The sequence below is a fragment of the Dioscorea cayenensis genome, chromosome 16 (genome assembly GCF_009730915.1).
Source record: "Dioscorea cayenensis subsp. rotundata cultivar TDr96_F1 chromosome 16, TDr96_F1_v2_PseudoChromosome.rev07_lg8_w22 25.fasta, whole genome shotgun sequence".
NCBI lineage: Eukaryota > Viridiplantae > Streptophyta > Magnoliopsida > Dioscoreales > Dioscoreaceae > Dioscorea > Dioscorea cayenensis.
In genome coordinates this window covers 23,833,489-23,852,917 of record NC_052486.1, presented here as the reverse complement: position 1 = coordinate 23,852,917, position 19,429 = coordinate 23,833,489, and the positions used below count along the sequence as shown (strand labels likewise).

Below are 19,429 nucleotides of genomic sequence, written 5' to 3'. Positions count from 1 at the left end.
CTGCATACATATATAGACCGATTTTATAATAATACACACAATGCAATACTATGGATTTACAGAGAGAGAGAGAGACACACACACACACACCAGCATAACACTATATGGTATTAATTTCATTCACTCATTCATTCACGATAGTCTGAAAGGCATGGGCCGGCGGCGGGTGTCGGCCATGGCCTCCAGCTTGTTTTTTGCAGATAAAGCAGTCCTGCCAGATATGGGAGTCGCAGGCCAAGCTCCACAACTGACAGCCATGTCTTTTAGATGCTGCAAGCTTTCCAACGCCTCCACCACGGCAGGCATTCTTGGCCGGTCTTTAGGCATGGGGCTGATGCACTGCAGAGCTAATGAAGCAGCCTCTCTGGCTCCCTTCACTGAATACTGTCCGGCCAGCCTCGGGTCCATGATGAAGCGTAGTTTCCTGGAGCTCGTCAAGTAAGGTCTGGCCCAATCTACGAGCTTCTCTTCACTTTTGGGTTTATTCTTGTCCACTGATCTCCTCCCAGTCAGTAACTCCAGCAGAACCACTCCAAAGCTATACACATCACTCCTGGTTGTTAAATGCCCTGTTTCAGTGTTTCCAGACTAATATAAATTAGTCACACATCACACATTGATCACAATTTTCACAATTCACAATCGAAGCAGAGACTGATCAAGTTAGTTAATCACCAGTCATAACGTATTCTGGTGCCGCATATCCTTGGGTACCCATGACCCGAGTTGTTACATGCGTGTCTTCACCCTCTGGTCCCATCTTAGCCAGACCGAAATCAGAGAGCTTAGCAGTAAAATCCTGAGATGATGAAAATGCAGTAAAATTTCAGAGGCCAAATTAACCAGAGAAGGTAATTATTAATTTATTTTGTGTGAACTGATGATCACTGACAGAGTCTAAGAGAATGTTAGACGCTTTGAAGTCACGGTAAATAACAGGAGTCTCAGCGCCATGAAGAAACGCTAGCCCTCTAGCAGCTCCAATAGCAATCTTCAGCCTTGTGTTCCATGGCAATGCCACTGACATCCCTTTTTGTGATTCCCAGACAAAATTAATACTAAATTTAAAACTAGACATCAAAACAAACATAAAAACACAGAGGCATTTTTATAAAAAGACACACACAGAGAGGCATGCTAAAGAGGCTGTTAGACTTACTCCTGAACAAGTGGTTCTCAAGGCTACCACGAGGCATAAACTCATAGACAAGAAGCCTCTCCTCGTCCTCACAGCAGTACCCAATCAACTTCACCAGATGAGGGTGCCTGAGCTTACCCAGAAATATCACTTCCGCCTAACAAATTAAAAAAAATAAAAAATAAAGTTCAAGTTCAAGTTGCAAGTTGCAAGTTCAATTAAACAGTGCTCTTCTCACTACTAACTAGATATATTATAGTAATAACTGACCAGCCACTCCCTGTGGCCTTGAAGGCCTTCAATGTCCAAGAGTTTAACAGCAACGGCCTGAGCCCTTAGGCCTGGTCTCATCTTATCATCGACATAGCCCTTGTGCACGGTGCCGAATCCCCCTTCGCCCAGTAAAAAGTTACTCGAGAAGTCATGCGTGATCGCTCTGAGCTCCGAGAGCTGGAACGCGTACAACCCTGCTCCAATCGAGTGCGCCAAGTCCTCATTATTGAACCTGGCCGATGAAGAGCTACTCAAGTCCGAGAATGAGAGCCTACGGAATGACGGTAACTCGGCCACCTTCTTGGAAAACTCGGACCGTGATGGCCGGCAGCGGCTCAGAGTCCCCAGCACCGTCTGCCCTTCCACCGTGCAGCAGCTCCTGGCTGTCATTGGCTTCCATCGTCGACTCGGCATCTTGTCCTGAGTTTTTTAGTTACAAAGCTAATTAATTGACTGCATTTAATCTCTCTCTCTCTCTCTCTCTCTCTCTCTCTCTATATATATATATATATATATATATATATGTGGATGTATATCAATTATCAAATTAAAGGTGCAACGATTCAAGCATTCTGCCACCTGCTCCTCCAACCACTCCCTTGTCTCACTTGTCTTCATTTCCTTGCCGTGATCGTACCACTCATCATCCATCATTTTAATTAATTTGATGCATCTTACTTTCAGATGCTGTGTGACGAATGATATAACATGGGAGTCAACCATTGCTCACAGAGGAGTGGTTGGGAACTTGGAATGACGTGAAGGACAGTCAAAGCACACTGTAGTCTCTAATTGTTGATTAATAATAGCATATTATTATGTATTAAAGTAGTGAAAATATCATGACGAATATCTCTCTAGCTAGTTGTTGGCAAATGGCAAGTTAAATTCCTATGACAACGATTTCCCACCAAATATATGCATGTTTCTTGGTCTCTGTTGGTTATATTGCGTTAGGAATGGGATTGATGTGTTCCTTCTTAATTGGCCTCATGCAATTGCTGCTCCACTAGCACTTGGAAGTAGAGATTAATTAGCTTAGCTACGTACTAAGGCTTTGGATTAATTAATTAGTCTTGGTGTCGTTTATAGTGCATCTCTAGTCAGGTTACCTGCTGGTGGGTTAATGGATCAGGTAATTAAGCTCAATCATGTTTGATTGATGGTGAGCCTGACATGAGATGTTTCACTTCAGGCAAGGAAAGGAAAGGATTTATACTAGTGATTAAACCAAGCATGCAAGTATTTAATTAAAAATAATAATTAATTAGGAGTGAATTTTCACGATGGGATGATCATACGAGACAAATTAACTTCTCTCCTACTTCAAACCACAATTAATCCACTTCAGATTGAATTTTGACAAAGTTGATAAGTGACATTAAGGATGTGTTTGGTTTGATGTAGTTGAAAATGCAGTGGATTTTCAATTACTAATGATTTAGTAAATCCATGGATTTGAACATGCAGGAGAATGAAATATGTTATTTGGTTAACTATATTTGAAAATTCTGGATTTCAGAATTTTGTGTTTGTTTGGAAGGATTTTTAAATCCGGATTTGATAAACATGTGTTTGTTTTGATGGATTTAGAAGATATAAAAACCATGGTGAGGTTACCCCCATAAGGATAAATATGTTGATTAGATTAGTTTTATTCATCACAAAAAAAAATCTATTAGATTTTAATGATAAAAAAATTCATTAAATTGTATTGTTATAATATTGGATAGAAAAAAAATCATATTTATATTTTAAATTTTTCGTAATGTTTGTATTTATTTATTTTATAAAATAACCCTCATTTTAAAAATAATGATAATAAATTCGATAACACAACCTATAAATGTGAAAATCAAAAATTAAAATAAAACTATATAAAATTATAAATTTCAAAACTTCAAACGTCTACATATATAACTTCAAAAGTCTATAACCTGACAAGATATATATCATGAGCTAGAAAAAATAAATTAATACATTAAAGATAATGAACATTCAAACACCACATAACTTATAAAGCACAACAAATTCTCTATATTATTGCAATAAGCATCATTATAGAACACTAACAAATATTATAAAAATCACTATTTATAAACATCAAAACTTATAAATTGGAAATTCAGTTGAACCAATAAAAAAAATATATAAAATAAAGAAAATAAAGTTGTAATTTTACTGCTGATGTAGATTGGCCAACTCATTGTGGAATCTAGAATGTCAGTGTACGGTAAAGCTTTGAAGAGCATCCCATACAAAAAGTAATTTGGCCCTTCCTTATTACTGAATTATCTATTTTTTTAATAAAACGGATAACTCACAAATTCCCAATCTACATGATACTCATATATATATATATATATATTGAAAATTTTGTTGGAAAGGGGCTAATTAAATAATTCAGAATTGTATCTCATTGTGAAGTTTTAATTTTTAATTTTTTAATTTTTTTTTTTTGCCAAATATACCAAGTTTTGAATGAAATTTATGTCCACAAAACTTTCAAATAGAAGTTCCTAATAATACAAATTCATGCTCTAATGAGTTACTTAAATTGATAGACCACAAAGGTTTCCAGGATATCTACTAGCATAAATTAATGGATTCGTATGTATTTTATTTTTTATAAAATTAGATAAACTATTAATTTATTGGATCCGGATTCACTTGGATGATTATCTATATATATGTATAAATTAAGCATAAATGAGAAAGAAAACCCATAAAATACTTATTATAAAGTGTTTAACCAATCAAATTTTATTAAAGATTTTAGTCAAAATCAAAAACCATTTTTCAACAAATAGTCCTAGGTACCACTTTTTATTGCAAAAACAAAAAAACAAAAAAACAAAAACAAAAACAAACAGTCATAGCCAGAGTAACTCCAAATCTTATTTCAAGTGCACAATCAAAATTTAAATATTTGTTGAAATAAATTATGCTTATCCATTCATATTAAAAAATTAAATAAATAAATCACAAATTTATTAAGATAAGAACAAGTATTCATCTGTTTAGTGTGAATTCAAATTTTTTTTTTTTTTTGAATAAGGTGGATAAACCACAATTTATTAGAAAAAAAAAACAGGGATACATAAAACAGAAGCGACATAAACGAACTGAATTCAAATTTTTATTTCATGTTTATTAATTTTTTTATTTACTTAAAAAAATCCAACTAATGAGTTTTTGGTGATTTATCACTCCTGGCGATGGCTTCCAAAGTTGGTTGATTTTGACCTTTTTTTTTGTTTATGTTGCTTATTTGTAGTTGTCCATTTACTTCAATAAATTTGTGTTCATTCATTTTATTAAATAATAATAATAAATATTGTCTAATTAACATTAAATACGTAGGAATAAAAATTTGAATGATAAATATATTTTATTTGTCCATCTTCGCCTCTCACCGAAAAAAAAGGCAACAATATTCAATTAAATAAATAAAACATCATAATCATTTTAGTGAGCCACTGCTTTCTTTATAAAGAAAAAAAAAATAATTTATCAATCAATAAACTTATGAATTTGCTTGTATTGTTTTTCATTTCTATTAAATCAGTGATTTATTTATTTTATTTATAAATAAATAAATAAATAAACTTATGAATTAATGACTGGCAAGATAACAACACTATATTAATTTAAAAGATAAACGATATGATTTATTAAATATAAGAACATACGATAAACAATATGAACAGATAAATGTTCACCGGGATTCATATATCGTCCTTCATTTAGAATTAATTGAATCTTTAATTTCATCATGCATATATTCCCCCACAAGAGCAACATGTACGTCTTCAATTATTCAAAAAAACGAATCATGCATGCATGCACGCACTCCATGCAGCAAGTACAACATGAAAAAAATATATATACATATATATTAATTTAATAATTTAGCAAATTCGTTTTTGCTTTTCATGCATTTAAATTTAGCTCTAACTACTACCTTGTTTCTCTCTGTTTTTTTAATAAATTAATGATTTATTCATTTTATTTAAAAAAAAAAAAAAATTAGCTCTAACTATACATGAAATCTCCATAAAAACAGAACGAAATGATAATCTCTAGCTGCTTCGTCCATATAGAGCGCTAGCTATAAATAAGAGGCACTAGTTAGCTAAGTACTTAATTGCACTAGCTAGTCACCCGATATACATTATACGTATTATATATATATATATATATATATATATATATATAATCCCACAAGTACCATGGCTTCTTTTTCCTTTCTTGGCCCACTGTTAATTTTCTTGTCTGTTTCCTGGATTTTTAATGCATGCAATGCAAGCTCTCAAGGGGTTGGTACTTCGGGGTTTAGCATGAATCTGATACACAAATTAAGACTCACCTCTTTCTCCACACTACCAACCATCTCTCACTTCCAAAGATCGCGTCAGGGCCATGATTGACCGTTCTTTATCTCGAGTTCGTTACCTGATCACATCCATCTTATCCGCCCGAGGTGGTGGTGTTGCTAGCATATCTAATACTTCTGCATCAGAGCCAGCATCAGCACCAGCATCAAACTCAAATGTACACTCAAAAGTGATGCCAGGGGATGGAGACTATATCATGGAGTTGGAGATCGGCACACCACCCGTCAAGATCATGGCCTCCGCTGACACGGGCAGTGACCTGGTATGGATCCAGTGCCAGCCATGCGAGCAGTGCTATAATCAAACAGATCCCATCTTCGATCCACACAAATCATGCATCCACCTTCAACGGCTCAGTTTCATGCGACAATGACATTTGTCAAGCAAGCACTCCCCTACAAGAACTGTACCAGCCAAAACACATGCCAATACGAATACGAATACGGCGACAATTCTGCAACCTCTGGCACCCTCTCCAAGGACACAATATTCACTTTCTCTTCAGACTCAAACAAGAAGCTGCAGGGGAACTCCTCCTCCTCCTCCTCCTCTATTCCCGGAATTGTCTTTGGCTGCTCTTATAATAGCAAAGGCACATTTGACGCGAATGAAGACGGACTTATCGGTCTGGGAGGTGGACGTACGTGTGTGCATCACTGGTGAGGCAGTTAGACTCCTACATTAATGGAAAGTTTTCTTACTGTCTGGTTCCGTACACAGAGAACGTCACTTCAACTCTCAACTTTGGCGATAACGCAGTTGTGAATGGCCCCGGGGTGGTCACCGTTCCCATGGTCCATGGTTTGTATGACACCTTCTACACTCTCCAGTTCACCTCGGTTGATTTAGGAAAAGAAAACATCCCTGTTCCACATGGCTTGTCCACACAAATGATAGTCGACTCCGGCACCACCATCACGTTCATACCATTCGACCTGTTAATCTTGGTGATCGACAAACTGTCTAAAATGGTGAATCTCAACCAGACTACTGATCCTGAAGGCTTCTTAATTAGAGCTTTGTTACTCGTACTCTGCCAAAGCTCCTGCCTATCCCTTCCCAGACATCACTTTCAACTTCTGTAAAAGTTCGAAGGTGGTGCTGTCTGCCATGCAGACGTTCCTCTTCGTCGCAGATGATATAGTATGCTTGGCCATGGCAGAAACGAATGGATTGGACTTTTCCATCTTAGGTAACGTAGCGCAGCAGAACCTCCACGTTGGTTTTCATCTCCACAACAACTCCATTTCCTTTGCTCCCGCTAATTGTTCCACATTCACAGTGTAGCTAGCTACATTAATCCTACCTACCTCGTCTTTAATTAATTCCTTTCTATTTAATCACTAGCTATATTTATTATTTATATCTTGCAAGCAAGCCCTTACGCTTCCCTTCATCTAGCTAGCTAGCTCTATCGTTTGCTTTTATTTTATTCTAGTAAAGTGAATACATAAGCGATTGATTTATTAAAAATTAATTAGAAAAATACGAGAATAAAGACAACAAAACAAATAGACTAACTAAACAATTATAACAAAAATAAAAACAACAGAGAGGACCAACTAAACAAATATAATAATAATAATAACAGAGAAAAATTAAAACAATAAAAACAGAGAACACTACATAATAATTAAAAAAAAAAAAAACAAACATCTATTATTTTATTTTATTTTTTTGAATAAAGTGAATAAACCACAAGTTTATTAAAAGGAAAGCAGATAGTAACAAAGTTTAAAGGGAAAGATGGCAAAGAAAGAAACAAAACAGTGGACTGCTATCCATCATATGGATAAACAAATTAACACATGATTACTTTAATTTTTTTTAAAATAAAAATTAGATAAATCAATTTTTTTCTTTGAAATAAATATGGATAAACCATAACTTTATTGAATGAAAAGAGCAACATTGAGCAAAAGATAAAATCTCTCACCATAAGTGAGGAAAAGAATAAAAAAATAATTGGATAAACCATTTTACTAAAGTAAAAGATACATAAGAGTTGTGCTATATTAAAATATTATAAAATGATAAAAAATAAATAAATGTTTGAAAAAATATTAATATCCTCATCTTAATTAATATTTTAAAAATAATAAATAAGTGATTCAACCATATTCATTTTTCCTAATTTCTTGTTGTATTTGCAGCTTCTCATCACCTATTTTTTTAATTAAAAATATGGATATATTACTGAATCTAATGCTTAATTTTTGAGTTGTGAGTTGTGAGAGAATAAAATACTAATAGCCGTAGTCCACCATTTTTTGTTTTTGGATTTCAAATAAAGTTGACAATCAACTCAAGTTAATATTCCTTAATTAAATATTATTAACAATTAATGACTTAATTAATTAATACTGTCATACAAGGCACTTTCCCTCATATACTTCTGTCCCAATTCAAAGCAGTTCAAATTAATAAATCATTCATATTATATATATATATATATATATATATATATATATATATATATATATATATATATATATATATATATATCATTTTTTTTAATAAATTTTGAATACCATTCATTCATATTTGCCTATTTGGATAACCAGAAATTATGGCATAATTCGTACAATATGGTATAATTTAACATTTTCTAAAAATTATGCCATGTTGGTTGTTTAGGTATTTATTTTAAAATATAAAATTATGGCATAATAGGTAATATGGCATTAAAAAAATATTCCACCAAGAGTGAAATATTTTCTCATTGTAAAAATTCTCTCTTTTTTTTATCCAACCACCAGCCATTGGTCCACCAACGGTTTGTCCTGTCTCCGACGACTACCCATCGGCGGTCTGACCAACCTCCGGTGATCGGCTATCGCTCCGACCTCTAGTGACACACCGGCTGTCCACCGGTGGTCTGGCCGACCTTCGGCATCCGGCCACCGGTCCACCAACAGTCCGGTGGCCTACCGATTGGCCTCCGACGATCGGTCACTGGTGGTCCGACCGTAGGCCGGTGGTCCACAGGTGGTATGGTCCACCTTCGGCGATCGGTCACTAGTCCACGTCTCCGTAATTTTTTATATTTTATTAACCACACACTCATTCTGTAAAAATAAAAAAAATTAACAATGACTCATTCAATGACTCATTGAGAAAGAGACAGAATCACAAAATAACAGACATAATCTCTCAGTCAAAAAGTTTCCATAGAATTCTACCGGAATTTAAAAAAAAAATCCTACCGAACTAAACTAAAAAATGGGTTTGATTGTTTGTATCGGTTTCGCATGTTTTTTTCTTTTCAATAAATCTATAATTTATCCATTTTTATATAAAAGAAAGTTTAGATTTACTTGAATTTTTTTAAAAAATAAAATTATAAATTAAGCGTTGATGAGACAAACAAAATCCATAAAATACTTAATTAACAATGTGAAAGCATCCGGTCAAATCTAAAATAACCAACCTAATTAGTCTTTATTTATCCAATAAGATCCAAAACATCATTATTTTTTATGTTGTATTGTAAATTAAAATTCATGAATTATCATGCCAACTATAGTAAAAGTGGATAAGACATCAATTATTCAAACAAAAAAACATCATTTCTGCATACAGGAACTGCATGCATTGGCACGCAGGATATGAAAAGAAAAATGGACTAATTTAATAATTTAGAAAGTAATCCATTTAGCTTTCCATGCATTCACACACACACACACACACCTATATTTAGTTCTATATAACCGTGGCCTCAACAACTCGCTGAGATACAGATTCATAAAATCTTCACAAAAACAGAACCATATGGTAATTATCTCTAGCTAGTCAGTTCCACTCTTGTTCATGATCTTCCAATTCATGCAATTGCCAATATCATCACTATAAATAAGACCCGGTAGTAGCCAGCGCTTGCATTGCTAGCCAGCCACATCAGATATATATATATATATATATATATATATATATATTGTCACACCCAGCCTCACGGCCGGGCCGGGCCCGATGATATAACAGGGATGGTCCTACAGAAAACAATATCACACATACAGTTTACAAACCAAAGATATAGACAGGATACAAGCCTTTCTTACACAGGAATATTCACTATAAGGTCTACAACCAAAGCCAGGAAGACGACTCCAAGATAACCCCCCTCCAATGATCCTAGGCTTAATTTTTTTCTTCGAAAGAGGAAAATGACAGAGTGCATGAGCCACAAGGGCCCAGCAGGATTATAGAAATAACACAATAATACAGATATTGTAGAGAAATATAATCCAGACAGAAAGACAGAAAATACCGAATAAATAACGCAAAACAAAATAAATAAATAAATCAAATTACTAAATAATTCAAAAATTAACCGCACACCAAATAAGTGCAGAATTAAATGGGTGCGAGAGCCTATCTATCTCGAAACTACGAAGTTGAATTCAACATACATCACAACTAGGGGTTGCTGACTGGATTTAACCAATAAAAAAAATGTTAAACTTAGATTACACACTATTGGGCCGAATCCAAACCCAAAAATTAAGCTCAAGGCTTGAAAAAGGGTTAATCTAAGAAATTCAGAACTTACAATTATCAGAAAAATTTTAGAGGATGAATAAGAAATAAGATAATAATATAATTTTCTAAACATCCACTGTTAAAACAAGAGAACACAACAAACAGATGAAGAAGATAGCAAGGAGAAAAAGAGGAGATGAAGATGGAACTTTCTGTGGAACTATAGCCTGACTTGCTTGAAATTTAAATGAAACTTACAAGAGTCAATATAGACCCATGTGACTGACATAGTACACAAAACATTAATAACATGATTTCCAATACAAACCAACTACGATAATAAGACAGCCATGCACATCAGTACAACATATGCACGTACTAACTATAAAGGGAACTAGAGACCTCTTAGTACCCAGCAGTGTGTTAGTCTGAAAAACACATCAACATACCCAGCATGTTTATTTGAGCAGCACATCAACATCCACTCACTGAACACGCATCATTAGCTTAATATCACCAACTTATAAAAAAAAGGAGAACAAGCATTTTAAGACCATCCTTTTCAACATGAAACCAGGAAAAAACTTTTTAAAAATACCAAAATGATGAACAAAATTTACGATCTCATGCAAATTATATATATATACACATATTCACAAAATACACTAATGCAGGGATTTCAAAAGATATGGCTTTCAAAGAATTCACACAACTCTATTAAAAGGCAGAAGCAACCTGATAATTAAACATCAAATTAATCATGGTTTTTAAAACCATGCTATTAACAAAACACGGTTCATCAAGTCGACAAGTAAAAAGGAAAATAATGATAACAAGAGGAAGAAGAATCTGATCAAGAAGGAAGAGAAAGAAAAGATAAAATTACACTCCCATTCAAAAGAGTCTCATGGCTAACCCAAGGTTTTAGATGACACATGCGTATAATTATAAAATTTAACTAAGACTGCATGCTTAATTACAAATCCTCATGCTTAAGAACATTTATATATACATAAATATACTGAATTAAACTTAGACTGCATGCTTACAAAAAGTATAAAATAAACCAAGACGTGATTTCCATGCTTGGACATGATAGTAAAATAGAAAGCATAACAATTACATTTCAGAACTCAGAACCAGAATACATGTCGACATTCATGGACTCCTAGCAAGAAAATAATAAAAACAATACAAAATATCAGAACCAAACTACCATCACAACAAGGCTGAAGGCTGCAATTTTGACACCAAGGCTCTCAACGATCAACAAAAGCAAGGTGACCAACCTCTAAGCTTGACGTTGAGGTTAGGGGTGGCAAAAATTCGGGTCCGGATAAAACCGGGTTTGGACAACTACTAATATAAATAGAAAAACTTGTGTCCGGACCCAGCCCGGTTTTAAATCCGGACAAACTTGGCATGTCCAAACCCGGTTTATTTTAAAACCGGGTTGTCCGGATGTCCAAATTTGTCCGAATTCTATAAGCTATTTTTAAGTTCGCTCAAATATTAAATTATACAAAAATAATTTAATTCACATTAAATGCAAAAAAAAAACATCAATAATCCAAAACTCAACTCAAGTTATAGAAAAATCTAAGTCTTAATAGAAAAAACAATATATGTTTAAAGTTTTTAGAAAAATGGGCTTAAAACAAATGGGCCTAAGGTTGTGGGCCTTTAAAGTTTTAGGGGTTAAAAGGACCCGGTTGTCTGAATTTCTATGTCCGGACCCGGCCCGGATTTAAATCCGGACAACCAAGCCATGTTCGGACCCGGCCCGCATTTGCAAACCTTATGTCCAAACCCTTTTTATTCCAGGCCGGCAGGTCCGGACAGATTATTGCCACCCCTAGTTGAGGTGCAGGTGAAAGGCTGCCTTCAGTCGTCGGAGCTACCAAAGAAAGGTTGGTATTCTTCTCAAGCTTGCCGCCTTCTCTCTACACTCAAGGAATGAAGGATGCCAACCTCTTAAATCAGTCTCCAAAAGCCAAGAGATGAACATCCATGATAGCCGACCAGATCCACTAATTTAGGGAGAAAGCTGACAAGTGGGGACGGCTAGCGATTCTTTAATCAAACTCAGTTAAAGGCATCCAATTCTCCATTCAATGTTGGTCAACGAAGGTAGCATTTCTTACATATATATATATATATATCGACTTATAATCAAAGTCCAATTATGACTTCTTCTTCCTTTCTTTCCTCATTGTTAATATTCTTGTCCGTTCTCTGGATTACTAATATTGCATGCGTTGATGCAAGCTCTGAAAGCCGATTGGGGTTTAGCATGAATCTCATTCACAGAGACTCACCTCTTTTTCCACACTGCCAACCATCTCCCACGTCCAAAGATCGCATTAGGGCCATGATTGACCGTTCTTTAACTCAAGCTCGTTACCTCTCATCCATCTTCTCTGGCCGTAGTAGTGCTAGTGCTAGTGCTAGTGATCATGAAAACTATAGCAATTACATGAGTACAAAACCAACGTCACCACCATCATCCCCTCAGGCACAAATTCTTCTGGACAGTGATGAATATCTGGTGGAGTTGGAGATTGACACGCCACCATTCAAGGTCAAGGTCGTCGCCGACACCGCCAGTCACATGACATGGATCCAGTGCAACCCATGCCTCAATTGTTATAATCAAACAGATCCTATCTTTGATAGCTCAAAATCATCCACCTACAATCTCGATATTTCATGCCAATTGGCCATCTGTTATACAGTGTCCGACGCATACTGCTTCGAGGAACATACATGCGAATATGCATACATCTACGGTGACTATTCTGATACCCAAGGTTTTATGGCCACGGACATTCATTTTCTCTTCTAACACCTCCATCCCTGGAATCTTCTTCGGTTGCTCTATTTTCACCGAGGAAAGTTTCAGCCCGTCTGAAGATGGGCAGGTTGGTCTCAGAGGTGGAAACTGGTCGTTTGTCCCGCAGTTAGGCCCATCCGTTGATGGAAAGTTCTCTCACTGTCTGGTTCCATTCACTGAGAAGAACGCTACTTCAGCTCTTAACTTCAGCGACAAAACCGTTGTCAAAGGCCCCCGCGTGGTCATTGTTCCCATGTCCCGCAATATGACTGATACCTTGTACACTATAAATCTCCAATCCATCACTGTGGGGAACAATACCATCTATGATTAATCTAATATTACAAACACATTTATAATCAACTCAGCTATAGGAACTAATTGGAGCTTCGTCTATGGTTTTGACTATATTTTCATGCAAAGTGAGAGACAATGAAAGTATTTTGTGCTGCAAAAACTCACAATTTTTCTATTTTTCTTATGCCTTTATATATATATATTAACTGGGAGTGGTTACATACTAACTGGCAGTGGTCACATGCTTAGAACAAAGACATGCAAGTCCTGCTTTGACCATGCAACCCCACGACAAAACAGAACGTGGGTTAAATTGACTCATTCAAACTTTAAGACCCTAACGTATGTGGACACTGCACGTCTCAGAGCTTATGCACATGTATAATGTATTCATACAAATGCACACAAACTCATGCAAACTTATGCACACATATTTATTCAACCAGAATATAAAAAAACAGTGAAATGAAGTAACTAATGCAGCATGATTAATCTAACATCAGCCATAATCGTCACGTTCATACCAAATCACATGTTGAAAAACTTGATCGACAACATGTCTGCCAGGATCCATCTTCAACCAATTTTTGATCCGATGGAAGACTTATCATTACTCTATCATTACTCTATCCATGCTCCCGCTTATCCCTTCCCGGATATCACTTTCAACTTCGATAAGCCACCATGGAACAAGGCGCCCATCGTGCTCCCTGCCACAAATACCTTCATCTTCGTCACCGACAATATAATATGCATGGCCATACAGAGCAGCGCACGCCTGGAAGCCAATGTCACCGTTTTTGACAACCTAGCGCAGCAGAAGTACCACATTGGCTATGATCTCCCCAATAACTCTCTTTCCTTCGCTCCTGCTAATTGTTCCACAATATTCTAGTTGCTAAACTAGCAAGCTACCTGTCACGCCCCAGCCCCACAGCCGGGTCCGCTGATAGATCGGCCGCATCAAGTGGAACTGGGCCCCACTGGGTGCATGGTCTCAGATTTGACCTGGTCAGAGTCAACCCTAACAAGCAAAATATGAACAGTAATACAGAAGCACAAATAGGATACTGGGAACTGAAATACTACAAGTACGGGCTTTAGGAGCCCTACAGAATACAAATACAACCCAACAGTTTGTAAAACACAAATACAGTCAGAATACAAGCCTTACACTCACAAAAGGGTAATACAAAGATACTGATAAAAGTAGACAATAAGACTCCCAGACACCCCCCGATCCTAGACTTGATCTTCTCCTGCAAGAACAGAATTCACAGAGTGTATGAGCCACAAGAGCCCAGTAGGATAACAAAAACAACAGATAAAGCAGATATTGCAGAATACTAGATTATAATTCATACAGAATGCAGAAAATACGCAGAATACAGAAATAATCTAAAATACGGAAAACACGCAGAAACAGTCATGTACATCTCCCTGGCTAATAACAGAAATCAACTTCACGAGGCTGGATCATCGACTGTGAAGTCGGAACAGAACAGAATAGAATATCAACAGCCGAAGTCGGATCTTCGACCGCAGTCGGGAGCAGCGCTACTACAGAAAACATGTGCACATGGCTAGGACTTACTCCTCCTAGCTGGGCGAGCCAAGAATGGAGATGTACTAAAAAAACCACAAAAATATGAAATACAAAAAAAAATTACTGAATAAATAGAACAATTAAATAAATAAATGACAAGTAAGTAAATAAATAATTAAATAAAATTACAAAAATAATGAAATAACTTAAATGCATAATAATTATCAAAAATACAGAATTTGCGAGTGCAAGAGCCTACTTGGCTCTGAGCTACAATGTCGGGTTCACCAAGTCCAACGACTAAGGCTCGCTACGACAATCTAACCTAACAAACAAAACTTTACTCATAAATAATTTTGGGCCGCACCTAACTTACATCTATAGCCCGAGCTAACTTAACAATTAAAAGATCTCAAAGTTAGCAAAGCAACAGAATAGCCAAGCATATTAAAAGACACACAACCCCGTAATACAACTAATGTGAAATATTTAAGAAGGCCATGCTTCTAAATAAAACACCTAACATGCTAGGCTCCCTTCCCAACTAAACAAAACTAGCACAATAGCATGCCTAGTCTAGAATGAACGTACATTACTTAGCAGAAATTAAAAGTTCGCAGGAGAAAATAAAAGAGTAAGCCAACCAAAAGAATCAACTATACAATTATACAAGAATAATAACACTAGAAAGCTTTGCAATAATACCACATCCCACTAAATCTCTAACTAACAATCACTATATAACACATGCTCCAATATATATATATATATATATAAAGACCTAACATACAAATTTCAATATAGAACATTCTATTACCAGCAAAGCTAAAGAAGAAAATAAAACATTATAGAATGAATTTAACATAAAGTGCTGGAATTCCCAATGAAAAAGTAATCTCTTAAAAACCAAGAAAATGCATGCATACCTAAATAACAACAATCAACCAAACTAACATGCTGACAGCCTTAAACACCATAAAAGCTAGATTAAGGACATCATCGTGATTAAGTTAACACAAATTTAATCAACATCACCCAACGAGGCTGCAGGAATTACCAGCACCATTAAGTGTATATGAATGCATATATTTTCGATAAGTGTAATAGATAACTATAACACTTAAACCATGCTTCCAAAACCAACCTAACCACCAGGATCACACAATCTCAGGCATAGAACACATAGGAGCATAGAATTAACAAAATGATTAAACCAAAGATTAAAGAAAGGGTTTAAGCCCTAATGACATTATATCACCAATTAAAGCCACAGGAACATGCATGAATATGTATAAATTTTACTCACTTAAATCATGTGTGCAGGATGTGGGTTTATATAAAAATATGCATATAAATCTTCAGGAAAAACAAACACATTAAGCCAACCAACTAAATACATAACATCCATAAGATCATGATCATCATCAAAACATGAGAAGGTAATATCCTACCACACACAAAGATCAAAGTTCTTAAACCAAGGAGAAAGAACAAGCAACAAAGGTCAACACACTAAGCCTTACAAGATCTCACTAACACACAAGAACAAGCATCCTGCCTCTACATTTGCAAGTGAAGGGAACTTCCTCCAAACCCAAGCTCTAGCCTTCTTCCAAGGAGAAACAAGCTTCCAAGGTTGCAGAAGGTGTCTCCAGCAAGATGTTCCCAAGGAAGAGGAGAAGAGACTGCTCTCCTTAAGAGCTCCACCACCATGCTTGACAAGACCCGCAACTCACGGGTAGCCAAATAGGGTCAAGGGAAAGCAAACGCAGAAACATGGAGAAGAGATGAATGGCAGTGGTGGGCTCCACCTCCTTCAACAAAACATCAAAAAAAAGTCCAAGTTAACTTGGTCAAAGTGTCAACTGGACATTACACTACCCACCTTTAACCCTAATTACTTACGTATGCCTTCTTGTCTTTCTTCCTTTCTTTCTTTCTTTTTTTCTATCCCTTTAGTATTACTGCATATATATATATATATATATATATATATATATATATATATATTGCCGTTCTGTAATTCCTTCCCTCTTGTTAATTAATGTTCCGTTTTGTTGGTTAACTAGTTTTGTACTGGGTGTTTTTTCAATAAATTAATAATTTATCATTTTTTTATTAATAAATAAAAATATAAAAATAATTAATGTTCGGTTCATGATGTTGTTCTTATTTCAGATTTCCTTTTTTTAAAGCTTTAGAATTTTTTTAATTATTGTTATCTTAATAAAATAGATTTATTTTTTCCCAAAAAAAAAAAGAGAAAAACCTTTGCCATTTGGATTCCTCTATAACAAATATTAATTTGTATTATAAAAATAAGAGAAAAAAATACATTTACATTATAAATATCTACATTATATCCAAATATTATGGACAACAAATCTCTTTAATTTACATCATATGTGACCGTTATATATATTAAATGTAAATCATGTCTGGATTTATGTTTAATTCAAAATAAAGTCTTCCGTTTGTTTTGGATATTATGTCTTACTTTGCTAGCTAGTTGTCTGATATATTTAATTTGCCTATTATTGATGTGCAATTATCTTGCCATGTATATAAAGTTATATTAGAAAAAGTAGAAATAAAAATTTATCTGACAATTTATTTTTTAAAAAAGAAAAAAGAAAATTTTGGTTATTAGTTATATCTAAATTGTTTCTTTTATGTTGTCTAGTGCAGATAATACCCATTGAACAAGGATATTAACAAATTCAATTCATAAAAATATAATCTTAACTTTATGACATTATAAATAGTAATTTTGATAGAAAATAATCAATTGCTTTATTAAGGAAAAGCAGCTTCTTCAAGAATGGATAGAATATAGAGTACGAATCTACATTAACAATATATATATATACAAAAAAGGAACTAAAAAGATACAAGATCAATTAATAATCGAATAATCAAATAATATAGACTATATTCCAACTTCCGTGTCATTGTCTTTGCCGTGTTTTATGTCAAGTTAAGTCGGCAATATCAACATATTTTTTTAATCAACAATATCAACACATGTACAAAAGTCGATATTTATATTGTTTTATTTTATTTTTGATAATGCAGATAAACTTTGAATTTATTTAGAAAATTAAGAAATTAAAATTATTTGATCAAATATTAATTAATATGGAGTAGTTAAATAATGCTATCATATATACAAGGCGTGTATGTATGTTTATCCATTAATCTTCCTCTCAAATTTCCACAAATGACCAAATCGGAGCCTTCAAACCATCTCACAATATGTTACAAGTCCAACCATGCATAGCTTCTCGCCTTCTCTCCTTGTACGTAACTCGCTTCTCCATCTCCTTTTATGCGTACAATGTCATTCTCTAGCTAGGGCGAGCATGCATGGATCTCATTCATATATAAGGGCTCATTTTCCTCCTCATGCTACGTACGACCGTCTCTGACGTCATAGATATATATACCATATTGACCAATGTAATTTTTAGATTATTATTTTTCATAATTTTTATTTTTATTAAATCAAATTTGCCAATTCTGTCTGCCAGTTATGATACTTCCTAAGCTCATACCTATTTTCTTTTTTTTATGAAAGTGGAAGTTCATATATACCTATTAGTTCTAATAATATATTTAGGTAATTTCCCTTTTTAAGAAATAAATAAATTTTGCTCATGATAATTTTGATTTTTTAATTGGTCTTAATTTTATTTGGTGATTATTTTTTAAGTGGCATAATAGAGAAATAAGTCAAACAACAAACAGCATGCAAATGGACCAATATCATATTTTTTCCAATTTTTTCTCATTGGGCTTGCCAATGGACCAATACATTGATATTAATTGCGTTGTGAATGTGTGTTTTAAACGAAGATATCTTTTGTCAACCATTGGATAGCCCAATGGTATGACACCAAAGTATAAGGGAGATGTCATGGGTTCAAATCCATCCCCCGATAGTACTGTTCACCGATTGTTTATATACTATTCACCCGGGATTCTTATACTATTCTCAAACTGTACATATACTATATATCTGGGTTCCAGTACTGTTCGGTACTGTTTATATTCATATAAAAAGAACGCTTGTCGTCTATTATTCATGAAGATACCTATAATGATGAAGTTTTTTTTTATAATAATGTGATAAACCATAAATTAATTTATTGAAATGAAAAAGGTACAAATATAAGATTAAAAATAAAAACAACAAAATAAGATGAAAAAAACCTGTGAAACACTAATCTGAATCTTTAGCTGCAAAAAAATTAAATAAAGAGCAGATGAAGAATTTCAAGGAGATAATGGAGTGAATAGCAGAAGCATGCAAATTTTAGATATGATTATTTCTTTCCATTCAAATGTTAAAAAAAAATTTTAGAGTTTCAGTTGGACATATTATTGATAATTTTACTTGTTTCATTTCTTAAAGGGTGGCCTGGTCTGTAATTAACTTCATCCTTTACTTATAATTAAAGAAGTTA

General features: G+C 34.5%; 1 protein-coding gene and 1 pseudogene across 1 annotated transcript; one reads left to right on the top strand and one right to left on the bottom strand.

Moving 5' to 3' along the window:
• Positions 1–5: 5 nt before the first annotated feature.
• LOC120278768 (probable serine/threonine-protein kinase PBL15) lies at positions 6–1,889 on the bottom strand. Its single transcript, XM_039285498.1, has 5 exons — positions 1,409–1,889; positions 1,160–1,295; positions 893–1,029; positions 676–799; positions 6–569 (listed from the first exon to the last, which is right to left on the bottom strand). Exons 1-5 carry the CDS (start codon positions 1,823–1,825, stop codon positions 133–135), a joined length of 1,251 nt encoding a protein of 416 aa, XP_039141432.1. The 5' UTR covers positions 1,826–1,889; the 3' UTR covers positions 6–132.
• A 3,427-nt stretch (positions 1,890–5,316) lies between these two features.
• Positions 5,317–14,670, top strand: LOC120278727 (annotated as a pseudogene).
• The last annotated feature ends 4,759 nt before the right edge of the window (positions 14,671–19,429 follow it).

Excerpts from the sequence above, each read along its gene's own strand:
- LOC120278768 (XM_039285498.1), bottom strand. The coding sequence starts at position 1,825 with ATGCCGAGTCGACGATGGAAGCCAATGACAGCCAGGAGCTGCTGCACG. Across the intron at positions 1,030-1,159 it reads TGAGAACCACTTGTTCAGGA|GGATGTCAGTGGCATTGCCA; the intron begins GTAAGTCTAACA and ends AATCACAAAAAG. Across the intron at positions 570-675 it reads ACCAGAATACGTTATGACTG|GGCATTTAACAACCAGGAGT; the intron begins GTGATTAACTAA and ends ACACTGAAACAG.